Raw genomic sequence first — 25,026 nt, 5'->3', positions numbered from 1 at the left:
CCCGTGTGCTGTCTCTACCCACGACCTCGTTGTGTGGCCCCAGGTATGCTGTGTAATTTCCAGGTTCTGTGAGTAATAAATCTTCATTTTTTTCAAAGTTTCCTGATGGTTATTGCTGAAAGGCATCTTACATTCATAACAGGAAGCACAAGGGTCAAGGCCAGTCCAACCACAACATTGCTTCTTGATAAGCTGGGACTGGTACAAGATACTCCTCCATATCCATACAGAAACTTTCCTTACTTCACTATGGCCTCTGCCCAGATATCACCTTGTAGATCTTTCCTATATAAAATAACCCCTGCTGGGCACCTGGGTGGCTCAGTCAGTTAAGCAGCCTAATTTTGACTTCAGCTCAGGTCATGATCTAACGGTTCAAAATAAATAAACTTTAATAAAATAAAACAGCCCCCTCTATCATTCTCTATTCCCTTACGCTGCTTTATTTCTCCAGAGCACCATCACCATGTATCTCTTCATTTGTTTTCTCTCATCTCCCCTCCCTCACTGGAATGTTAGCTCCATGACAGCAAGGACTTTGTCTTGTTCACTGTTGTAGCCCTAGCACATAGTAGACACTCAGTGAATCTTGAACTGATTAACTTTTTTAATGTTTATTTATTTTGAGAGAAAGAGAGAGAGAGAGAGAGCAGGGGAGGGGCAGAGAGAGGGAGAGAGAGAATCCCAAGCAGGCTCTGTACTGTCAGCACACAGCCCAATGCAGGGCTTGAACTCACGACCTGTGAGATCATGACCTGAGCCAAAATCAAGAGCCGGACACTTAGCCAACTGAGCCACCCAAGTGCCCTACTGCCACCTTGCTGGTCCAAGGCACCATCATCCCAGGCCTGGACTCCTGAGGTCTATCTGATCCACCCACCTGCCCACACCCTATCCCTTCTGCCCACCTCAGCCAGAAGATCTTTCAAAACTGCCGATTGAATCATGTCACTCCTCGGATTAAAACTCTTCAATAATTAAATAATCTGATCATCCCTTGCAGTGATGAGGAAGTCTGTGGAAATAGTTTGCTAATTCTGTAGAATTAACTGTTATTTGGCTGTATTAAGATGATAAGCCAGGGGCGCCTGGGTGGCTCAGTCGGTTAAGCATCCGACCGTGGCCTAGATCATGATCTCACCATTCCAGAGTTCGAGCCCCATGTCAGGCTCTGTGCTGACAGCTCAGAGCCTGGAGTCTGTTTCAGATTCTGTGTCTCTCTGCCCCTCCCCCACTCATGCTCTGTCTGTCTCTCTCTCTCAAAAATAAATAAACATAGAAAAAAAGATGATAACCCAAATTATTTCTCAGAGCCTGGAAAAGGCAACACTAACTGTCACAGTATTATCAGTTTTCTATTGCTGCACCCATCTCCTAGCTTTGTGGTTTATTGTTGCAGGCAAGATGGGATGGGAGGACAGTGCGATGAGGATATAAGCATAGTGTCAAAGTATTTTCCCACAAAATACTGATTACTCACAAAGGGAAAACTAAGAACTATATGGAGAGAAACCACCTTAACCAAACTATTGCTAGCAATAGGACATATTGCACATCACATACCCCTTGATATGATACACTCAGAAAGGGCCAATGCTCCTCTGATTTTCTGGCCAAAATGTGTTTGGTTATGTAAGAGGCCAACATTCAGGGAACATGGATGAAAAGTATATGGGAACTCTCTTTACTACTTTTGCAATTTTTTTGTAAGTCAAAGATCATTCCAAAATGCGAAGTTAAAAAATCAAATGGATGTAGTGACTTAATAGCTATCTTATTAAATTTCATGATTTTTATGAGTCAGGAATTTGGGCAAGACTCAGATGGATAACCCTTCTGCTCCACGTGGCAGTGGCTAGGGTCACTTGGTAGTGTTCAGCTTATGTCTGAGCTGGTCTTGAACATCCAAGATGGTTTTACTCATGTGCTTGGCCCTTGGGCAGGGGTTGCTGGAAGGCCATCCTTCCTAGACCCCTCTTTTCCATGTAGTCCAGGGGCTTCTCAGTGTGGCCCCTCCAGTAGGTAGTCAGTGTCCTCACATGGTGGCTCAGGGATCTAAGAGATAGGAAATAGAAGCTGCTAGTCCCTGCCTCGATCGGTTTGGGCTGCTGTAACAGAATACCACAAACATGGTAGAGAGCAGAAAGAAAAAGCAAGCTCTCTAAATAACTCTTATAAGGGCACTAATCCCATCTAAGCCTAATCACTTCCCAGAGGTCCTGCCTCCCAATATCATCACATAGTGGGGGGCAGGTAAGGGATCAACATACGACTGTGGGAGAGACACAAACATTCAGTCCTTAATAATCCCTAAGGCCTGGAGCTAGAAACTGGCAAAACATCAGCTTTATCACATTTTAGTGGTCAGAGCGGTCACAGAGCCTGTCCACGTTCAAGGGGAAGGGTCACAGACCTCACTTGTCAACAGTCAAAGAATTTGTACTCTTCTCTAACCCCTCCTCATGGGAAAGGGCTTTTTCCCCTCCATTGCACAGGATTAGATTAATCATAACCTTTGTTTCTTGGTACACTCTCAGCATTGGTCCAGGCGTGACCGCCTTTATATATTTATTTATGTCTTTGCTTAGCTTTTTTCAAAAAAGCAACGGAAATCTTACGTTTTCCCTTTCTGCATCGTTTGTGATTTGTATACCTGCTTGATAACATGGCTAGGAAGAACTTCTAATGAAAAATCTAAACTTACCTCTAGTTGGAATGGGGTAACATGATACTCTTCTTTCTAAAATATTATATTTCTTTTATTTACATTGACAAAACTTAGTAGAACTGGAAAAAATATTGTATAGTCTAAGAGGTTTCTAGGGAGAGAAGCTCTGAAGGCTGTTCTCAAAAGTAAACATAGAATGTGGTTTCTCAGCTAAATTTCCTAGAGACAAGGCAACAAAATGAGACCATGTATCTGGAGATAGCATTACAGTGAAAAAAGCATGGGCTTTGTAGCTAAATCAGCTTGGGTTGAATCCTGACTCTTCTACTCTTTAGCTGTTTGGGAAGTCACCTAACTCCCAAGGCCTGAGTTTCCTCATCTGTATGTTGGGAGTAATAGAGTTAACATTGCAGTGGGTTGTGGGAGTTACAGACACAACAAGGTAAGTAAAGCATCCATTATTCTAACTGGGGTAGAGTAGTTCTCAATGTATGATGACTGATGTGATTATGTAACACATGTTTAGTTTCATTTACACCTTCAAACCTCTCCTAAGAGAAGGAAAACAGATACATGTCCCAGTTTAGGGAATGAAGGTACCAAGACCAGCAGCACAGTGAAGATCGCAGGCTGGTTTGCAGGCTGGTTCAATAGTGCTGCTGACCATGGTCTGGTACTCAGCAGTGATGGAGCCCGGAGTGGGCACATGGGGCAAGGTGAGCATCTCATAACCAGACTCTGACCTTGCCATCCCAGACGTACCCGCGGCAGGACCATGTGCTGAGAACAGACTGAAACCACAGACCTTGCCCCAGGAGAGGTATTCCACTAGTTGGGTACGCGAGGACAAGATTTGGAGGCTTTCCCAAAATCATAATGGGAAAACATCAATATACATTATTAAAAAAAAAAAAAAAGAAAAAAACAGGGGCAATACCATCGATCTTCTTGCTAGCAGCAATTTTACTATCTGAAATAATGTTTGAGAAATAGACTAAGGGACAAGCATCTCTGACTTGAAAAAATGAACTTTTCTTCCTTTACTTTTTGTTTTTTAAAGATTTTATTTTTGAGTAATCTCTACACCCAGCGTGGGGCTTGAACTTACAACGCCGGGATCAAGAGTCACGTGCTCCAGGGGGCCTGGGTGGCTCTCAGTCCGTTGAGCTTCCGACTTCGGCTCAGGTCATGATCTCAGGGTCCGTGAGTTCGAGCCCCGCATCGGCCTCTGTGCTGACAGCTCGGAGCCTGGAGCCTGCTTAAGATTCTGTGTCTCCCTCTCTCTCTGCCCCTCCCCTGCTCATGCACTGTCTCCCTCTGTCTCAAAAATAAAATAAACATTAAAAAAAATTTTTTTTTTTAAAGAATCACGTGCTCCACTGACTGAGCCAGCCAGGTGCCTCCTTTCTTAACTTTTTTATAATGGTTAAAGAAAGGGTTTTTGCCATAGAGAGCATTTTAATTAATTTCAGACCATACAAGGCATAAAGAAATACTTGAAGGTTATGGTATCAGCTGTGACGATAATACTCAAGTGTGTAAGTGCGGATAACTTGGCTTCATGAGGTTTTTGTTTGTTTTGTCAAAAGCATAAATGTATAGTGAGGAGTGCCTGGGTGGCTCAGTCGGTTAAGTGTCCGACTCTTGATTTCAGCTCAAATCATGATCTCACAGTTGGTGAGATCGAGCCTCATGTTGGGCTCTGTGCAGACAACGTAGAACCTGCTTGGGATTCTTTCCTTCTCTCTCTGTCCCTCCCCCACTCACATGCACATGCACATGCGCTCTCTCTCTCTCTCTCTCTCAAAATACATAAATAGACTTTAAAAAAAAAGCACAAATGTACAGTGAAACTACCCCCAAAAGGCAAAGTGTAGAACAGTATGCTATCATTTGTGCACAAAAATGGAACATATGGTTGGCCTTGAACAATGCAGAGGTTAGGAGTGCTGATACTCCCTACCTCACTGTGCAGTTGAAAATTTGCATGTTAGGGGTGCCTGGGTGGCTCAGTTGGTTGGGCATCCGACTTCAGCTCAGGTCATGATCTCACGGTCCGTGAGTTTGAGCCCCGCATCGGGCTCTGTGCTGACAGCTCAGAGCCTGGAGCCTGCTTCAGATTCTGTGTCTCCCTCTCTTTCTGTCCCTTCCCCGCTCATGCTCTCTTTCAAAAATAAACATTAAAATTAAAAAAAAAAAAAGAAAGAAAGAAAGAAAAAAGAAATCCGCATGTGACTTTTGACTCCCCCAGAACCTAACTAGTAATAGCCTACTGTTGACTGGAAGCCTTACCAGTAACATAAACAATTAACACATAATTTGTATGTTATGTGTATTTATGCCATATTCATACAATAAAATAAGCTAGAGAAAAGAAAATGTTATTGAGAAAATGCATTTATAGTACTGTACTGTTTATCCGAAGAAAATCTGTGTATAAGTAGACCTGTGCAGTTCAAATCCATGTTGTTCAAGGGGTCAACTGCATATGGCATAAACGCACAGAATTTCTATGGTAGTATACCCAAGGACCTAGGACTAATGGTAGCCTCATGTTCACATTTCTGCAAACATATCTATAGTATCCATAACTAATACATAGCATTATTTTATAAATATCCTTCTTACTGAAATGTACATAATGGTATCAAATCAGATGCATCATTCTGTATTTTATCTTTCCATTCAACATTTTATATATTTATATTCATATACATACAAACATACATGTTATATTTAAATAAGGTATATACTCATATGGTTCAAAAAATCAAAACAGCATAGAAAGATTTATAGAAGAAAGTCTCAGTGCACCTGTCTGGCTCGGTCAGAAGAGCATGCGACTCTTGATCTTGGGGTTGGGAGTTTGGCCCCCTGTTGGGTAGAGATTACTAAAAAATTAATAAACTTAAAAATTTTTTTTTAAATAGAAGAAAGTCTCATTCCTAATCCTGTGTCATCCCACCAAGCAACTACTTAAAAAATTTTCTTCTACATTTCCAGAATTTTCTTACGCAAGCACATACATTCTCCCTCTTCCTTGTTTACACAAAAGATTGCATTCTACCAACACCTTTCTGCACCCTCCTTCTTTCACTTAACAATATACTTGGAGCTTTTCCCATATTTGTACACCAAGAGCTTTCTCAATCTTTTATACCAGGTTAGATCCCATTGGGTGGACCATAATTTATTTACCTGGCCTCTCACCGAAAAACAGTTGAGCTGTTTCCTAGACAGAGCCTGACCACCCCGCCTGACTGAGACACTGGAGAAGCAGTCCAGGTAGGTTTATAAGAGGGAGTGGAGAGGAGGAGGGAGACACTGTTCCTCCCAGGTGGGCTGAGGGCAGAGGCAAGTTCAGGCTTTGAGGGAAAGTGGGGAGGGAGAGGGGAGGAAAGATGAAGTCTTTCCCAGTTCTCCTGGGGTCTCTCGTGTCTGCTGAATTTTCCTCTGGTAACTCCCACCACCCACTGCTCTGGCTCCGTTCCCTCCTTCAAGTGCCTTACTCTTGGCCTTCCCCTGGTTCTACGCCTGGCTCCACCAGGGTAACTTCCCAAGACCCTTGTGTGGTGGGGAGGGGTTGTTGAGGTGTGAGAAACCGGGCTCTGACTCTCCGGGCCTGCACCCTCATTGGCTCTCCACATTGCACCCCTAGCATCCCCCAACTCCCGTGTCACCGGGTCCAGGACCATAAGCGGTAACTGAATGGCTCAGGGCCTTCAGCTGGCCCTAGGTCAGCATCCCTGTCTGCCCACTGGCAGTCTCCGGGGGCCTGAAACTAGGCTACCTTGGACTGGTGGGGGATGGGCTGAGGCTGACAGGTACTTCTTCCTCTCACTCCCCACCCTCATCAGCAGACCACTTCCTGTGGTTCCTGTTGTGCAGATCTGAGAAGACTTGCCAAGCTGGCAGGACTGTCAGACTGTGGATGAAACACCACCAGTGAAATACAGAAGGATATATCCAGAGAAGGGTGGTGGCTCCCACCAAGGTAGAGCAAGCTAGCATTGGAGGGCCCTTGGAAGAAGGCCCTTGGATCTTGCCTTCTGGCCTAGACCTCTACATCTGCCTTGTTGTTTGGCTCAGGTGCCCTAGGGGATAAGCTGGGTGAGGAGGCAGAGATCTGGGCTTGGCAGGCAGACAAGAAACTCGGTGGAGAGTCTCATGGCTGCTGCCTCTCTCTCAGGCTGTGTCCACCTCTGACTGTGGCTTTCTGGCAGGAATAGATGAACATGGCCTGGCAGATGACACAGCTGCTGCTTCTGGTTTCGGTGGCTACTGCGTGGGGCGCCCAGTCCAGGACTCCAGGGGCCAGGAGAGACCTGCTCAATGTCTGCACGGACGCCAAGCACCACAAGACAAAGCCGGGCCCTGAGGACAAGCTGCATGACCAGGTGAGGATGGAGTGGGGTCAAGGGTTGGAGAGAATGGAAGAAGTTGGGAAATGGGAAGATCAGTTTTGGGGAGCAATGGAGTCAAGAGGGTGGCTGAGGCAATCCCCAGGAGGCCACCAGATTTACTGTAGTGAGGGGACCATTTTCTGGCACCCACTATGGGCCAAGTGCTTTCCTCACGCCTTGTCAGTGAATATGCCCAAAGGGCCTAGTTGGTAGGTGGATGGTCTCTACTCATTCAGATAAGGAAATGGGAAATGAGGCCCAGAGAGGGCACAGGTACATGTGGGAATTGAGAGGCTAGTCTTTAGCAGGGCTTAGGACAGAGTCGGGCAGTGCCTTTCCCAGCATTAACTATGTGCCAGCCTACGCAGCTCAAAGACGAGGTACAGGGGAGACAGGTCCCTCAAGGTCACAATGCGGCAAACACATATGAACAGTCCAGGTCCTCCACCCCTATTAAGTCCTGAAGAGACAGTGACAAATCAGATAATGCTGGGAACACTTCCCAGGAAAGGTGCCATCAGCCTTGGCCTTGGAGGATGAGTAAGAGATTTCCAGGAAGACAAAGCAGGAAAGGGCAGCCTAGCAGAGAACAGCATGTACACGGGTGGCAGGGTTACAGCACAAGCCGTGGCAAGAGTAGTGAGGCAAGAGCCAAGGATGCTGCTGCCCACAGAGAAGGGGAGGTGAGGGCCCTCCTTTTATAGGTAAAGCCCCTGAAGCCACTCAGGGAACCCGAACTTGAGGTTGAACTCCAGGATCGTGAGAGATGTCAGTATTTCACTCTTCCTGGTCTCCTCCTCTGTTCCCCACAAAATCTCACGTTGCTAGAGGGCCGGGGATGTTTCCAGGTAAAGAAGGCATAGACTGACCCAGGGGCTGGAAGTGAAGGGCGGGAAGCCCAGAGCCCCATGACTTCTGAGTCATTTCCGATGTATCATTTGCTTTGTGCATGTGTGCATGGCTAAAATATGAGTAACATAAAATATGCCATTTTAAGCATGTCTAAGTATCCAGTTCAGTGGTATTAAATCCATGCACATTGTCTTGGGACCATCACCACCACCCATCTCCAGAGCTTTTTATCTTCCAAAACCGGAAGTCTGTATCCACCACTTCATTTTCAGAACATTTTAAGTTCTAGAGGGTGCTTTGAAGAACCCTCTGGAGCACTTCTTCTTCTCCAAGAAATGGCACACAGACTTTTGTGGGAGACAGATGATTCTGTAACTCTGAGAGAGACAGGGGCTGCACTGAGAGTGCTTATCTATGTTGAGCCCCTGCTATAGGCCAGCAAGTGATTTTCATTATATAATTAATCTTGTGGAGGCAGAAGCCACTGACTGTGGTGGGCAGGTCAGGGATGAGGTGCATGGGTTCTTGCAGGGCAACCGAGAGTCGGGGCATCAGAGGAGGTGTGTGCATGAAGTTAGGGAGGCCTGGAAGCATGTTCTGTGTCAGCTGTGCTGGGGGCGGGCTGGGTTGCTGGAGAAGGGTAGGTTTGGTTCTACCCTCATGGGTTTTCCTGAGTTTCTCCTGAGTGCCCAGACCTGTCACATCTCCCCTGTCACTTGGCCCTGGGTGCTAGAGGTCATCTCAGAGATTTTAAGCAATCGGCTCATAATCACTCAGCTCTGGAGGCCCAGCTTAGAACGATTTCTTCAGACACCTTCGCCACTTCCTCTGTCTTAGCTGTCTTGAATTTACCTCTCTGGGATTGCCTCCCGCGTTGAGTCAGGTCCACACCGGGGTTCATGTGCAAGACATTGCCCCTCTGTTCCCCACTGCTTTCTGGACCTATCTGAAGTCCCCTAGCCTGGGATTCCAGACCAGACGACAGCAGATCAGCCCCCCTCATCTCCACCCTTACCACAGCTTGGAGCCAGGCTTTTCAACCCCACCCCTGTCCTGAGTTAAAATCTTGATCCTACCATTTCCCAGGGATGCAGTTTATGTAAACTCTGTCAAAGTTGAAGTAATGATGTTTTCACTAGACCGTTGAAGGCATAAAGTGCCAAAGCCTCAGGGACTTTGCACTTGTTGTTTTCTGTGCCTACAATGATCTGTATCTTCCCTCTGCCCGGGACTAAAACTATAAGCTCCATAAAGGTAGAGATTTGATCTGTTTTGTTCACTACTATATTCTCAGCACCTAGCACAACGCCTGATTGAAGGTAAGCATTCAGTTAATATGGGCTGGATGCGGAATGAGTAATATAAATAACCCGAATCATGTGAAATAACTTTGTAAACTGTTTAGAGCTGTAAAAATAATTGCTCCCCCAGACAGTGGTTCCCATGCCTCCCACATCCTCTGTTTTACTCTCTGTTAAAAGTTCTGTTATAACTACCCCAAGGGCCAGGCATAGAGGCACCCTCCCCAGCAAGTATTCCTCTGGATGCCCTACCTGGGGCCAAGGAGCCGGAATATGGAGGAGACAGCTGTGGTGGGGGAGGCATGTGTTCCAGTGTCTTCTCCACCCAGTGCATTCCCTGGAGGAAGAACGCCTGCTGCTCACACAACACCAGCCAGGAGCTGCACAAGGACCCCTCCCTCTTGTATAACTTCAACCTGGACCACTGCGGCAAGATAGAGCCTGCCTGCCAGCGCCACTTCATTCAGGACAACTGTCTGTACGAGTGCTCACCCAATCTGGGGCCCTGGATCCAGGAGGTACGGGCCTCTCCCTCACCCCAGCCCAGCGGGCTGCCATCCTGCTCGGTCAAGGTGGTCAAGGCGGTGGCTGCCAGCACCCCTGGCTGAGAGGAGCCCTCCCTCCCCCCCTCCCACCCAGGTGAACCAGAGCTGGCGCAAGGAACGCTTCCTGGACGTGCCCCTGTGCAAGGAGGACTGTCAGCAATGGTGGGAGGACTGCCGCACCTCCTACACCTGCAAGAGCAACTGGCACAAGGGCTGGGACTGGAGCTCAGGTGAGGGCCCGGGGGTGCGGAGATGGAGGCGGGGTCCGAGGATCTGGGGTTGGGTGCGGATCTCCAGGGGGGTGGCCAGAAATGGGCTTTGGGCCCAGGGGCTGAATGTCTGTGTCCACCCTCTCTCCCCATGCAGGATCGAACAAGTGTCCAGCCGGAGCCACCTGTCGCACATTTGAGACCTACTTTCCCACGCCCGCAGCCCTGTGTGAGGGCATCTGGAGCCGCTCCTACAAACTCAGCAACTACAACCGAGGGAGCGGCCGCTGCATCCAGATGTGGTTCGACCCGGCCCAGGGCAACCCCAACGAGGAAGTGGCCAGGTTCTATGCCTTGGCCATGAGTGCTGGGGCCATGCCCCATGGGATTGGCCTTCTCCTGCTCAGCCTGGTCCCTATGCTGCACCTCTGGCTCCTCAGCTGAGTCCCTCCCACTGCCGACATCTGGACATCTTCCTTGACTGCACCCAGCCTAGGTGACCCAGCCTCAGCCCAGCTCAGCAATCTCAGATAAAGGGGCCTCCCAATGCCCTAGTAATTATGCTTCTTGATCCAAGATGGGTCATATGGGGTTCCTCTGACAGCCTATTTTAATAGACAGATCCAGGTATATCTTGTGTCTCGTAAATAATTTGGAGATGAGTCATTTGGGGGGCAACATGCCTCATTGCTTTATCATTCCTATTGAGAGGCCCAAAGAGGGACTGGGACTGGCTTGAAGTTCACCAGTAAGTAGGGGTGGAAACTGACCCCTAAGTCTGAGGTTCTTACTTCTGCACCAGGCTTCCCCCTCAAGTTCCCTCCCCCAAGTTCATCACTCCTACATCACAGGGGATGAGGGCATTGGTGGAAGAGGTGGGCAGAGACTGGCAGATGAGTCATCAGGCTCCTGGTGGGAAATAAAAGTTTCTTGCCCCTTCCTTCCCTTTCTAGATGTGGACTAGGGTGGAGCTATTGGTGGTGGTAGTGGGTAGGGAATGCCAATGAAGAGCAATGGCATTGCTTCCCTTTCTTAAAAGGACAAATAATGCTACACTGAGTCATCTTATGCATGGTAGAATGCTATACTTGAATTCCAGAAAAGGGATTGCTGGGTCAAGAAGCATATGCATTCGGGTGCTTGGGTGGCTCAGGCAGTTAAGCATCCGACTTGGCTCAGGTCATGATCTCACAGTTCATGGGTTCAAGTCACACCGTCAGGGTCTGTGCTGACAGCTCAGAGCCTAGAGCTTGCTTCTCCCTCTCTCTCTGCCCCTCCCCAGCTTGCACTCTGTCTCTCTCTCTCCCATAAATAAAGATTTTTTAAAAAAGGAAAAAAAGTAAAACAAACACAAAAAATGTCTTACTACATGACAGCCCCTCACCAGAGCTTTAAGGCTTTTCCATGGTATCTGTTGGAAAAACTAAGCTTCAATGGCATAGAAAGCCCTGCCATCCGCCCCAACTTAGAGCTCACTCGTGTCAAACTGTTCCCCTTCCATACCATTCACACTTTTCACTTTGGGCCTTTCTCAGGCAATTCTCTTTCTGTGTTCCTGGAACGTTCCTTTGTCCTCTGTGGGCTGGCTCCTCATAGCCTCTCAGATTTCAACCTACAATTCCCACTAACAGGACTTCTGACCACTCAACCAAAAGAAGTCATCCAGGCACTTTCTTATCACATTGCTCCAGTCCCTTTCTACAAACACCTACCTACTGTGTTTATCATCTGCTGTCCCTGACAACACAAGCCCTCACAAGTAGCCTATGGAAGCCCAGGGAGGTTAGAGGAGGCTTCCAGAGGAGTAATGTTTGCCAAGCAGAAAACGGAGGGCGGACCGGTATTCCATGGTTATGGTTCAGCATGTACAAAAACTTGGTGGGACCAAAGCACAAGCAAAAATTTCTAGATGGCTGAAATAGAAGTTAAGACGGCAAGGGCAGGAATTGAGGCCAGAGGAGAAACATTGGATTTGCAAGCCTTAGGCTGATGCCCTGAGTGTCTCTCACAAAGCTTCTCTTTCATTCTTTGTGAAAGGATCTGGTTTGGAATGGGACTCAGATCTGAATCCTAGCCCCACCTTGCTGCCTGGGAACCACAGTTTCCACAGCTGATGGGCTGGCACTCAGGTAAAGCTCCAGTTTCTCCCACCCCCACTCCCTGCAGCCCAGGGCCTCTCCCTTTGTAGGCCAAACACCTTCCTGTTATCTTTGTCTGGTCACAGGGCAGCCTACAGATTGGGTTCTACAAGGATGCGGATAGCTCACCTTGCTGATATTAAGCTTCCGGTCCAGGCAGATAACTCTCTTGGGATCTGCTCCAAGGTGGCTGCTTCACCCCCACCCCAGCACCCAGATCTCAGATTCAGAACCAGGCTTGAGGCTCAACAAGGGCAGGGACTCCCCACAGGTCATAACCCCACCCCCAAATCACCTCCCAGTGGCTGGTTACTTCTGAAGCCATCAGGGCCCAGGGCCTTACTCTCCTGGTGGAGGGGCCACAAAGCCCAGTTAATGATCAGCCCCCAGGGCAGGGGTGGAGGGTGCAGGCAGGGACAAGTCCAATCTGAAAGAGCTCCCACCTTAAGACATTCCTAGATCTCTGGTCATTCTTCCCCAATCAGGAGAAGGCTGTCTGGTCCTATAAAGCCAGAAGAGAGGTCTGAAGGGTCCAACGGTGCCTTATCTGCCAAGGTCTTCAGAGGGCTGAACCCTCCCTGCTTGTCACAGGATTCAAGTAAGGATCACTCTGAGGGAGAGGGAAAGCAGGGCATGAGCTGGGGGTCTCCTGGGAGTCCATTTCTTTGCAGACCCTTTAGGGCTTGGCTGCTCCCCCAGCAATCCCACCCCCTCCCTGTTCCATGGGCCCAGACCTATGGCCTTCCCCAGGGTATTGAGGCTCCATCTTCCTTAAACTTCTATTGCCATCCATAGGTTGATGGCTCCCACATCTGCATCCAACTTAGACCCTTCCTCTAGGCTTTCGTCTCTGTAACCACTTCTCCCTGGGTTGCACACAGGCGCTGTGACAAAATAAAGCTTGGTATTTTCTCATGCCCAAATTTGCTCCTCTACTCTTCCCTTTCCCCAAAAGCGGTACCACCATGATAAAAGGAAGACTTGTGTCCTTGGCTAGGGTGAGAGAGGTGGGAGGGGTCTACATGAGACCAGACTCTGATGATGCCATAGATGGGGCACCTGTATGGGTAGATGTGGGGGGCAGGAGAGTGGAGGGAGGAGGGCTGGGGCCTGGGGTTCTGGGCATCTGAACATCTGATTGTGCAGCTGGAGGTGAGCAATGCCTGGGGCTGATGAGCTTGGAGGAGTTGCTGGATCTATAAGTTGGGGACTGGAGAGTTCTGTGCTCTCTACAGCTGGCTGGGAGCTTGGAAGCTTGCACTCCAGCCCTTGCCCTGCAATTGGTTCTATCCTGATTCTCTAGGTCTCATTCTCTTCTGTATAACAAGGACAGGGGGTTGGAAGTGGATCAGATTGTTTTAAAGGACTCGGCAACTCAGGCTGCAAGGTTTTATCAGACCTGAGTCTGGGGGAGAAAATGGGGTAAGTGGGGCTGGGGACTGGCCCTAGGCCGGCACTATTAATCCACCCACCTCCTGTGGAAGCTGGCTAGTGTCCACAATAATTGACGTGCAAGAATTAACTGCTGAGTAGGCCGAAGGACCTGCGGTGGGCCCACCTCAGCCACCTCTCTGGCTTGATCTTCCTCTGTGCCTGACTGTGTGCTTAGTCCCGCACCATGGGGCAGCAGGAAAATCGAGTGGCCTATATGAACCCAATAGCAATGGCCAGATCCAGGGGTCCAATCCAGTCTTCAGGGCCAATGACCCAAAATTATCTGAATCGACCAAGGCCTACCTGGGAAGAAGTGAAAGAACAACTAGAGAAGAAAAAGAAAGGCTCCAAGGCATTGGCTGAATTTGAAGAGAAAATGAGAATTGGAAGAAAGAACTGGAAAAACACAGGGAGAAATTATTAAGTGGACGTGAGAGCTCATCCAAAAAAAACAGAGAAAGAAAAAAAAAAAGAAGAAATCTGGTAGGTATTCATCTTCTTCATCAAGCTCTGCTTCTTCCAGCAGTTCTTTGGATTCTGAAGATGAGGATAAAAAACAAGGAAAAAGAAAAAAGAGAAAGAAGAATCGTTCACATAAATCTTCTGAAAGCTCCATGTCAGAAACTGAATGGGACAGTAAGGATAGTTTAAAAAAAGAAAAAGAAGTCAAAGGATGCAACTGAGAAAGACAAGGACATTAAAGGACTCAGCAAAAAAGAAAGATGCGTCCTGAAGATAAGCCTTTATCATCTGAGTCCTTATCAGAATCAGATTATGTTGAAGAAGTATGAGCAAAAAAGAAGAAAAGCAGTGAAGAATGAGGAAAAGAAAAAACAAAAAAGAAAAAGAAGCATGAGAAACACAGTAAGAAGAAGAAAAAGAAGGCTGCTAGTTCAAGTCCCGACTTGTCATAATATTAAGAAAAATCAGGAATCCTTTATAAAGAAAGTGCAATGTCTAAGGAAATTTCAACGGTTAAAATTATGACATAATTACTAAAATGCATGAATTTTCTTGTTTTTAGAATTATTACTGGACTATTCAGTAGCCACTCGGATGCCTCTGTGTGAAAGGGCCATAATTGTTGCCTGCTGCTTGAACATCAGTTTTTTCTCTTCCAAGGCTGAACAACTCTGGGAGATAATACATTGCAGTTGTGCTAGTGGTTAAGATTTGGGAATAAAATTACTATTTTTGACTCGAAGTAGCTAATGATACATCAACAGAAATCGAATCTGGATATATCATTTAAGATGTAATTAGAAATGACCAGATGACTCTAGTTAACATTTTGGAAATAGGGATTACACTGATATTTCAAAATTCTTATTCAGTAGATAAGTATATTTTAATTTTTCCCCTTATATACTTTTATTTACCTGGGGAAGGAGCTTTGAGGTTTGGGGTGGGGGGGTGGTTTGCTATCTCTTTAGCTAGAAGAGTAGCGTGCCTTTTATCCTCACACATCCTATTTTTGTGGACACAGTAGCCATGCTTCATGGGGAGCTCAGAGCTGGTACGGCAGTCTTGCCCTTAGACATCCTTGGACTCTTGTCACTTGCTGCTTTAAGTGAACCAGAGTAACAGCCTTTTGCAGCACGACAAAGCCCCAAAAGCTCTGGGATTTACCTCCACTTCAATAATACTGAATGTTTTTTAGCATTAGAATGTGTTATAACATTTGAATTAACTTTGACTACACTTTGGAGAGGAATCATTTCAAATAGACACTGGTACTTTTTGAATTTGACAGCTAAAGATTCTAAAACACATGTTTTACACTGTTAGTTTTAACCAGTCAGGAAAATTTTATGTAACCAGCGATAGTTACTTTATTTTTGTATGCATTTTGTTTAGGCTGCCGTGTTTAGCTTTTATTAACTCCTTATTCCTGCTCTTAAATTCCATACTGTGGTTAATGGCATACTTGCCAAGATACTTAGCATGTAAAACAAAAAAGCAGACTTCTAATTTTTTCTTTTTTTTAACAGCTTCATACTGAAGCTGAGTCTTACCATAAACAAGTTGAGTGGCAGGCCTGGTATGCTGTGTCTTGTTACATAAAGCTATTGCCAGAATCTTAGTAAATATAACACTTTAGAAACTTGTCTTTGTATATTCATAACAAATTGTGACAAGTTAAGTGAGAATTACATTATTGCTCTTCCTGTGTCATATTTTACTAAGAGTTTGTGCCTCATATCTACTGCTGAATTGTTTACTAGTAACGTTAAAAGGAATTGAAAAATCATTTTCACTTTACATTTTTATATAATGAGGTAACATGACATATAATTTGATGTACAATTTTGCCTGTTACAGAGGGTGTGCTAATTAGAGTGGTATATGCACAAAACATTTTGGCATGACAAGAGGATGAATAAATAGCTATTTTACTTAAAAAAAAAAAAAAAAAAAAAAAAAAAAGAATTAACGGCTGAGTGGCCTTCGCCCGATCCCGGGCTCCACTCCTGGGCCACATTCCCTGCTGCCTGACCTACTGCCCGTCTCCTAGGCCACTAAACCGCGGCTGTGCCCAGGAGTAAGGCAAGGGGGACTGTAGAGCGGAGCAGAGGCCTGAGCCAGACCAGGAACCACTTCCTCTCCCAGGTATGCCACTCCCCACCCCTTTAGTAGAGGCAACACACCCCGCTGTGCTCCCAGCATGTGCTAAAGAATTTGCTGCACCGAGAGGATCCACTTTGCCTAAATCCTAGAGAATCCAGAAGTGGAAGCTAAGGGCCCAGAGCAGGGTCTGCCCAAGGTTAAAACCACAAGCTGGTGTCCACTACCGAACTAGAACCAGCGGACTTTTACCTTTCAGCACAGTGCTGGGTTCTTAGCACTTCACGTCTGGGGCCCTGGGTTGTTGTGTGTGTTCAGGGTGATGGTGGTTGGTGGGGGCACAGCTGCACCAGTATCTGAAGCTGAGACTAGGAATGTGGAGAGCAACTTGCAGAGAGCATAGGTTGCAGGGAGAAGAGAGCTCTGACTCTAGAGAGCAACCACCACAGCAAGAAAAACTACTGACCGACCAGGTGGGGCCCACCAAGCCTGGGGAAGGGCCTTCTCAGCCTCCACCCAGGCCTCCCTAGTACTCCTCATCAGCGGCCCCCATGAAAGCCTCAGCACAGCGAAGGTGCAAGGGACAAAGCTGAAGGAGCTCTGGAATCGAGGGGCCTGTATCAATCTTGGGGGGTCTCTATTATGGTAGGTGGGGCACATCCCTCAGCCTGAGCCAACTGATGACACAATCCGTGCCCAGCTGACTCTCATTCGTTAGGGTTTTCTCCCCTACATTTAGTGCTCAGATGAGGACGCTAAAGCTCAAGATAATTTGAGTTATTTTCCCCCAAGGTCAAGCCAGAGGTGGTGTGTTAGGGCTGAGAACTGTGCTCTAAACTGCTAGACCGTGTTTCCCCAAAGAGCCTGATCCAAAGAGTCACCTGGTGCTCCCGAGAGTACTGATTTGTCTTGTGACCCAATCAGTGAGTGATTGGGTCATTAGAAGGATGATTGGGTCCTGGAATGAATGAATTACCAAGTGAGAGAATGAATAAACACTGGAGTAAATAGAGCAGCAGAATATTGGATTGTGGAAAGGTGAGGGGCGAGGAGGAGAGGGGAGGTGGGAATTCAATTCCAGGTTTCCCAAGCCCTGCCAGGCAGTCAGCCTGGAGGCCACCCAGCTCAGGTCCCGTCCAGGAGGCCAAGGAAGCTGCCTGAGCTCCACAGGACAGGGCGGGGAGGGCAAGGCAGTGTGGAGACAAGGCAACTTTGAGCAGAGGGGCGTGTGCGCTTTGGGAGCCATGGGAAACGAATGCCAAACTTTAGGAGAGCCCAGGCGCCTGGTGACCGGTGGGGTGAAGGAACGGTCAGTTCCCTCCCAAAGTTCAGTGTCTGAATTCAGAGGATTCAGGTGCTACGAAAGCCAAAGGGAGGCCAGCTCTGTGGTCGGGGGCAGGAACCTCCCCAAGGCCCCGGAGGCTGTCCAGCTGGCTGCCCACAGCCCTCTGTGCCCTGGGACATTCCCCGTGGTGCAGGATCTCCAGGAGAGGCCAAATGATGAGGCTGGGAAGGGCTGGAACTGGGGCTGGGTTTTGTTGTCTTGTTTTAAACTTAGGTCTGCGGCTTATCTGGAGCTCCAAAACTGAGGTTATTGTCAAAGTTTGCACGAAGTCATTTGGTGTCAAAATCTGACCTGAAAATTAATGTGAGGTTATTATAGTTTTTATTTCTCCCACCAGTGTAGCTATTTCAGCACAGAATGTATGCTTGACTGTTGCGTGCAGGTGAATTGTATTACTTTTACAAAATCCTAAATACTTGAAATTCTGAAACACTTGCCTCCAAGGATTTCAAACAAGACTGTGGACCTATGGCAATCTCCCGGCTATTTCTTCATTTTGCCCAAACCCCATCCCTTAGTTTCATCATTTGATCCTCCTGTCCACCTGGAGAAGTCACTAATGACACTAGCAAGGACTGTCCCAGAGGGCGGTGTCTGATCCCACCCCTCCCTGAGGCTATGAAGACAGGGGTAGGGGTGGGGCATGACCCGGCCCAGGCTTCTTGGAGGCTCCACCCACCTGGGGCAGTTCCCACACACCTGGAGGCCCCACCTCTGCTTTCCTTGGTGCCACTGACCACAGGTCTTCCTTCAGACACTGACATGGCCCAGCTGGTGACAACAGAGTTGCTGCTCCTTCTGGCGGGGGTGGCTGCAGTGTGGGCAGCCCGGCCCAGGACTGAGCTTCTCAATGTCTGTATGGATGCCAAGCACCACAAGGAAAAGCCAAGCCCAGAAGACGAGCTGCATGAGCAGGTGGGCGGAGGGGTGATCCGAGGTGGGGAGGTGCTGACTCAGGAAGAGGGCAGCCAGAGATAGAAGCATCAAACCCTTTCCATGGTGGAGGCAGGAAGGCCACCTGAGAGACTTTGAGTTTGCACTAATGCGGGCAACTACTGGCTTACCACATACTGTGTGCTCAGTGTCGCCAGTACAATGCCAGCACCTCAGCTCCTTGGTTGTTGGGTTTCCGCGTTACACAGATCAGGAAGCACGTCCAGAGAGGAGCCTGGGAAATGACACAGGAGAGACCCGTCAGACACATCAGACCCATGGGCTGATTTTGATTTCAGAGTTTAGACAGGAACTGACCCAAGAATCTGAGAGCAGCAAGTGCACACAACACATTGTGGTTTCTTTCCCTCCAGCCCCAAACAGCTCGAGAAAAGTAGATTTCTCACGGTCTTGAGGCTGGGTGTGAGGCACATTGATTCATGCATCTAGCAATCATTTCCACTGGGGCTCTTGACCTTTTTGTTGGACCTGAGGTCTCTTTTCTATGAAAATTATTTTGTCACAACCCCCCTTTTTTTTTTAACGTTTATTTATTTTTGAGACAGAGAGAGGCAGAGCATGAACGGGGGAGGGGCTGAGAGAGAGGGAGACACAGAATTGGAAACAGGCTCCAGGCTCCGAGCTGTCAGCCCAGACCCCGACTCGGGGCTCAAACTCACGGGCCGTGAGATCATGACCTGAGCCGAAGTCAAGGCGGACGCTTAACCGACTGAGCCACCCAGGCGCCCCATGTCACAACCCCTTTAATATCCTGGACCTATCTAAGCATTAAAAAAGCAATATGATGCATAACTGTAAAGAAAACACAAAAGGGAAGTCACTTGTAAAATGCATTCCAATATGTAAATGTTCATTTTTTTTTTAATTTTTTTAATGTTTATTTATTTTTGAGACAGAGAGAGACAGAGCATGAACAGGGGAGGGGCAGAGAGAGAGAGGGAGACACAGAATCTGAAACAGGCTCCGGGCTCTGAGCGGTCAGCACAGAGCCCGATGCGGGGCTCGAACTCACGGGCCGCGAGATCATGACCTGAGCCGAAGTCGGACGCTTAACCGACCGAGCCACCCAGGCGCCCCTGTAAATGTTCATTTTGACCTCAGTAGCAGATAATGATCACAGTCCCCAGTTAGTGCTTGCTCAGAATCACTGAGCCTGCAGCTAAGTGATGGTGTAACTTGCATACTTTGAGCAGCCTTGATTTTAACTTCTTTTAAAGTGCACTTTTTTTTGTTTTTATTGTGGTTTTTTAAGCTTTTTAAAACAATGTTTATCTTATTTATTTTTGAGAGAGACAGAGACAGAGATAGAGCATGAGCAGAGGAGGGGCAGAGAGAGGGGGAGACACAGAATCCAAAGCAGGTTCTGTGCTGCCAGCACAGAGCCCCATGCAGGGCTCGAACTCACAAACCGTGAGATCCTGACCTGAGCCAAAGTCAGTCACTTAAGCAACTAAACCACCCAGGCGCCCCTAAAGAGTACATTTTAATATTTTGCTTTTAAACTGAATTCTAAACTATGGGTTTTCATTCATTCACTGTTTTGAGTATTTATGTAATTAGATCTATTCTGAGGTTCCAATTTATTTAGCTTGCCTCCTCACCTCTGGGTCTTTGTCACCTTCTAAATGAGGCTTGTCTGACAAGTCTAGAAAACTGCCCTTCCCCATCCCTCTCCCCTGCTTAATCTCTTTCCAAAGCAGTTGATGAGTTTTCATTGTTATGTCTCTACCTTCTGGGTTAGAGTAAGTAGGAGCTCAATAGAGATTTGGATTATTGAATTTTATAATGGCTGCACTTCCCCCAAAGAGGGTCCCCCAGTGGCAAGTATTTCTCTGAAAGATTGACTGTGTTAGGGGATAAAAGAGGGAGGAGTCTTGGTAGCTCAGTGAGTCAAGTGTAGGACTCTTGATTTCAGCTCAGGTTATGATCTCATAGTTCATGGGATCAAGCCCAATGTCAGTCTCTGTACTGACAGCACAGAGCCTGCTTGGGATTTTCTCTCTCTCCCTCTCTCCTTCTCTCTCTCTCTCTCTTTCTCTCTCCCACCCCCAAGTAAATAACTAAACATTAAAAAAATAAATAAATAAATAAATAATTTAAAAAAGACTAAAGGGGGAGAGGCTGCACATGGGAATACTGTGGCTGTGCCAGGCATGGGAGTTAGTGCCTGTGTCTCCCCGACCCAGTGCAGCCCCTGGAAGAAGAATTCCTGCTGCTTTGCCAACACCAGCCGGGAAGCCCATAAGGACATTTCCTACCTGTACAGATTCAACTGGGACCACTGTGGACAGATGGCACCTGCCTGCAAACAGCACTTCATCCAGGACACCTGCCTCTATGAGTGCTCCCCCAACCTGGGGCCCTGGATCCAGCAGGTATGAGTGTGCTCCCCTGGACCCCCAACTTTGCAGAGGACCTGAGCCTCCCAGACAACTCCTCGGGCTGCCTCTCCAGCTCTCTCTTCAGGGCAGAGCTGCCGAGAATCTTGAACCTGAGCCCTTTTTCTCCACTCACCTCTCCCAGGTGAACCAGAGCTGGCGCAAAGAACGCATCCTGAACGTGCCCCTGTGCAAGGAGGACTGTCAGCAATGGTGGGAGGACTGTCGCACGTCCTACACCTGCAAGAGCAACTGGCACAAGGGCTGGGACTGGAGCTCAGGTGAGGGCCTGGGCAGGTCAGGGAGGGAGAGATTTGGAGGCAGAGGTGTGGGGTGTGGAGCTGGCATATTGGGGCTGTGAGATTGGCGGAAACAAAGTTAGTTCTGGGCCCAGTGGCTAAAGGTCTTCCATCTTCCCTACAGGGCATAACCGGTGCCCAGTGGGAGCTGCCTGCCACCACTTCCATTTCTATTTCCCCACACCTGCTGCTCTGTGCAGTGAAATCTGGAGCCACTCCTACAAACTCAGCAACTACAGCCGAGGGAGCGGCCGCTGCATCCAGATGTGGTTCGACCCGGCCCAGGGCAACCCCAACGAGGAGGTGGCCAGGTTCTACGCCTTGGCCATGAGTGCTGGGGCCATGCCCCATGGGATTGGGCTTCTCCTGCTCAGCCTGGTCCCCATGCTGCAACTCTGGTTGCTCAGCTGAGCTCCTTTTACCTTGTGATACCTGCACAGCCCTGCCCTGTTCAGCCCCATAGCTCCCAGCTATTCACTTCCTGTTCCTTGGATGGGGGCGGGGCTCAGACCCACGTTTGAATAAACCAGACACCTAACATGTATTAAGTGAATTCTTTGGGTGTGAAATGGGAATGTGACTTTTGCTTTCAGGTTCCCGCTGATTGAAGCCAGTTAGACTTGGTCAGTTCCAAGTTCTGAAACTTACTATGAACTTTCTAGATGTTTAACTGCGCTTATAACCTAGGACATATTCATAGCTCTCAATTTCATTTTTTGTTACAGCTCTAATCTAGAGCCAGGCCCAGAATTTTATTTTATGTTATGTTATGTTATGTTATGTTATGTTATGTTATGTTATGTTATGTTATGTTATGTTATTTTTTTAAGTTTATTTTTCACAGAGAGAGAGAGAGAGAGAGACAGAGAGAGAGAGACAGAGAGAGAGAGAGAGAGAGAGAGAGCGAGCATGGGTGGGGGAGGGGCAGAGATAGGGAGACACAGAATCTGAAGTAGGCTCCAGGCTCTGAGCTGTCAGCACAGAGCCCGATGCGGGGCTCGAACTCACGCACCTCGAGATCATGACCTGAGCCGAAGTAGGACGCTCAGCCGACTGAGCCACCCAGGCGCCCCAAGGCTCAGAATTTTAGAATTTGAATTGGACCTATGTCCCCCCCCCCAGGTTGACTATTCTGCTCCGTGCTCAGCTCTCCAATAGAAGAGAGAGGAATGGGTGTGCCTGGCATGTTCTGGATGTATGGCTGGGTAGAGGTGAAGAGGTTCAGCAAGAGCCATTCCTCACCAACAGCTAACACCCACAAAGCACTATCTACCAGGCACTATCCTAAATGCTTTACATTTATTCCTATAGGGTATATAGACTGTTGTGTGCCTTGTACATATGTGGAAATGGCCACATAAATTAAGAAATATGGCTAAAACTGTCCCCTGCATAAAAGCTGAGATTCCAACTCAGGCAATCTGACTCTTGAGAATAAATTCTTTCCCCTGCAGACTGGGTAAATATGTGTATCTTGAAGGGATAATGGACCTCATGCTTAACCACACTTGTGCGCTTGAGCTGGTCTAGCAGAGCCAGGAATGGAACCCAAACCTAGCTCCTAGATCAGGTTCCAAATGAATAATTTGACAGACTTTTAGGCAGTGTTTTCACATTAAGCATAGGTTGTAGCAGTTATAATAAGCTAGGTTAAAAAAAATAATAAGCTAGGCTGTTACAGTAACATCTCAAATATCTCCCTGGCACAACTAACATTTCTTATTCAAGCCACAGAGTTTAATGTGGGTTAAGCAGGGTTGGGGAGGGGGGATTTCTGCATGGCACTCAGGGATTCCCAAGGTTGAGGGAGGCTCCATCTCATCGTACACTTCCATGAGACAGGCATAGGAAGCTTGGTGAATTCTCTACAGGCTTACAAAACTTCCACCCATCACTAATTTTGATGGCCACATCAAGTCATTGCCATGACTAACTTCCAGGAGGCGAGGAAAATACAATGCTAACAAGTTCTTGGAAGGAGAGGGGGAGCAGAATGTTTGTCAAAAGACCTACCAACTTGTAATGTTATGGTCAGTTTATGTTTCTGGCATGGTCGTGGTTACAAATTTAACTTTTCAGCTTGATTCAGGTAAGAAAGAGAACCAGCCCTTTGAACCCTATGCAAAGAACTACATCAACATGAAAAGTGGAGCGTTCCACTGGCCACCATCCTAGGTGGTCTTGCAAACAAGGCCAACTGATGTATTACATTTAATATGGAACCAATGATACTATTTACAAATGCAACTTATTTATAGATGTGTTAGAATGAGTGAAATTTGGGGCACCTGGGTGGCTCAGTTGGTTGAGCATCTGACTTAGGCTCAGGTTGTGATCTCACCACTCATGAGTTCAAGCCCCGCATTGGGCTCACTGGTGTTAGTGTGGAGACTGTTTCAGCTCTTCTGTCCCCCCCTCTCTCTGTCCCTTTCCTGCTTGAGCTCTCTCTTAAAAATAAATAAATCTTAAAAAAAAAAAAAGAATGAGTGAAATTTAAGATCGGTATCACCTCAAGCCAACATGCCTTATTAAAAGCTTATTGTGCTGTTTCTGAACCATGTATAAGAATACTTGTCTGAGTCCCACTTTCTGGAGTTGCCATTCTCAAGTTCTGAGGAGTCATTAGCTTGCAGAATGTATTAATAATTTTCCATATTAAGATCTCCTCAGCAGCGGTACTGGCATAAGGATTGACATAGAGATTAATGGATCAGAACTGAGAGTCCAGAAATAAATCCTTATATTTATATTTAATTGATATTTGACAAAGGTGCTAAGGCAATTCATCGGGGGGAAAGGATAGTCTGTTCAACAAATGTGTTGGGACAACTGATTATCCACACACAAAAAGGTGAATTTATGGTATGACCTTCAAGTCATACCATATACAGAAAATTAACTCAAAAAGATCATAGACTTAAATGTGACAGCCAAGGGGCACCTGGGTGGCTTAGTGGGTAAGTGTACAACTTCAGCTCATGTCATGATCTTGCCCTTCATGAGTCAGAGCTCCATGTTGGGCTCTGGGCTGACAGTTCAGAGCCAGGAGCCTGCTTTAGATTCTGTCTCCCTCTCTGTCTGCCCCTCCCTCACTTGCACTCTCTCTCTGTCTCTCAAAAATAAATAAATGTTAAGAAAGAAGTCTTTTTAAGTGTGACAGCTAAAACAAAATTTCTAGAAGAAAACAAGAGAAGAGTTAACAGACGTTGCGTTAGGCAAAGATTTCTTAGATTAAAACTTCTAGGGGTGCCTGGGTGGCTCAGTCGGTTGAGTGTCCGACTTCAGCTTAGGTCATGATCTCACACTCCGTGAGTTTGAACCCCGCGTTGGGCTCTGTGCTGACAGCTCGGAGCCTGGACCCTGCTTCAGATTCTGTGTCTCCCTCTCTCTCTGTCCCTCCCCTGCTCATGCTCTGTCTCTCTCTGTCTCAAAAATAAAACATTGAAAAAAAAAAAAAAAAAACTTCTACTGGGCCGCCTGGCTGGCTCAGTCAGTGGAGCATGCAACTCTTGATCTCAGGGTCATCAGTTCTGGCCCTATGTTGGGTGTAGAGACTATTTAAAGAAAAAAAATCTCAAAAAAAAAAAAAAAAGCTTCTACCTATTCTAAGATGGACAGTGTATTTTTTCTTTCTTTCTTTCTTTCTTTCTTTCTTTCTTTCTTTCTTTCTTTCTCTTTCTTAAAAATAAATAAACATTAACAATTTTTTCAAGAAAATTAAAAGACAAGTTACAGACTGGAGGAAATATCTGGAAAACACATATCTGATAAAGGATTTGTATCCATAATATATAAATAATGCTTACCACTCAATAGTTAGAAAACAAACAACTCAATCAAATAATGGGCAATAGAATGAACAGACATTTCATCACAGAAGTTACACAAATGGCTAATAAGAATGTGAAAAGATGCTTGATACCATTCATTAGTCA

General features: G+C 47.0%; 2 protein-coding genes, 1 long non-coding RNA gene and 1 pseudogene across 5 annotated transcripts in view; 3 read left to right on the top strand and 1 right to left on the bottom strand.

Annotated features, from left to right (window-relative positions):
- Window positions 1-1,866: 1,866 nt before the first annotated feature.
- Window positions 1,867-25,026, bottom strand: part of LOC102970124 — a 48,597-nt gene continuing 25,437 nt past the window's right edge. Inside the window, exons 3-5 of the long non-coding RNA XR_006208216.1 lie at window positions 18,525-18,628; window positions 12,560-12,726; window positions 1,867-2,055 (exon numbers count right to left, since the gene is read on the bottom strand). This is a non-coding gene — a long non-coding RNA (uncharacterized LOC102970124). The remainder of the gene's footprint in view (window positions 2,056-12,559; window positions 12,727-18,524; window positions 18,629-25,026) is intronic.
- Window positions 6,563-10,527, top strand: LOC102968953 (folate receptor beta-like). The gene is made up of 5 exons (XM_007080893.3): window positions 6,563-6,662; window positions 6,892-7,065; window positions 9,554-9,742; window positions 9,864-9,999; window positions 10,136-10,527. The coding sequence occupies exons 2-5, from the start codon at window positions 6,898-6,900 to the stop codon at window positions 10,420-10,422; spliced, it is 780 nt and encodes a 259-aa protein (XP_007080955.2). The 5' UTR covers window positions 6,563-6,662; window positions 6,892-6,897; the 3' UTR covers window positions 10,423-10,527.
- On the top strand, window positions 12,638-21,633 carry FOLR1 (folate receptor alpha). 3 transcript variants are annotated; one of them, XM_015537017.2, is made up of 6 exons: window positions 12,638-12,714; window positions 16,066-16,160; window positions 18,215-18,375; window positions 20,601-20,789; window positions 20,938-21,073; window positions 21,216-21,633. In XM_015537017.2, the coding sequence occupies exons 3-6, from the start codon at window positions 18,223-18,225 to the stop codon at window positions 21,500-21,502; spliced, it is 765 nt and encodes a 254-aa protein (XP_015392503.2). In that variant the 5' UTR covers window positions 12,638-12,714; window positions 16,066-16,160; window positions 18,215-18,222; the 3' UTR covers window positions 21,503-21,633. The 3 variants fall into 3 exon arrangements, with proteins under 3 accessions (XP_015392503.2, XP_042814068.1, XP_042814069.1); XM_042958134.1 differs by having other exon boundaries at window positions 18,203-18,375; XM_042958135.1 differs by lacking the exon at window positions 16,066-16,160 and having other exon boundaries at window positions 12,667-12,714.
- LOC102969256 lies at window positions 13,545-14,568 on the top strand (annotated as a pseudogene).

The sequence above is a fragment of the Panthera tigris genome, chromosome D1, assembly GCF_018350195.1.
Source record: "Panthera tigris isolate Pti1 chromosome D1, P.tigris_Pti1_mat1.1, whole genome shotgun sequence".
In the NCBI taxonomy this organism is placed as follows: domain Eukaryota; kingdom Metazoa; phylum Chordata; class Mammalia; order Carnivora; family Felidae; genus Panthera; species Panthera tigris.
Note: the sequence above shows the minus strand (reverse complement) of the source record. Positions and strands in the feature narration are given on the sequence as shown.

Coding starts and splice junctions, on each gene's coding strand:
- LOC102968953 (XM_007080893.3), top strand. CDS start 6,898: ATGAACATGGCCTGGCAGATGACACAGCTGCTGCTTCTGGTTTCGGTG. Junction 9,743..9,863: donor TGGGGCCCTGGATCCAGGAG/GTACGGGCCTCT, acceptor CCTCCCACCCAG/GTGAACCAGAGCTGGCGCAA. Junction 10,000..10,135: donor GGGCTGGGACTGGAGCTCAG/GTGAGGGCCCGG, acceptor CTCCCCATGCAG/GATCGAACAAGTGTCCAGCC.
- FOLR1 (XM_015537017.2), top strand. CDS start 18,223: ATGGCCCAGCTGGTGACAACAGAGTTGCTGCTCCTTCTGGCGGGGGTG. Junction 18,376..20,600: donor AAGACGAGCTGCATGAGCAG/GTGGGCGGAGGG, acceptor TCCCCGACCCAG/TGCAGCCCCTGGAAGAAGAA. Junction 20,790..20,937: donor TGGGGCCCTGGATCCAGCAG/GTATGAGTGTGC, acceptor CACCTCTCCCAG/GTGAACCAGAGCTGGCGCAA.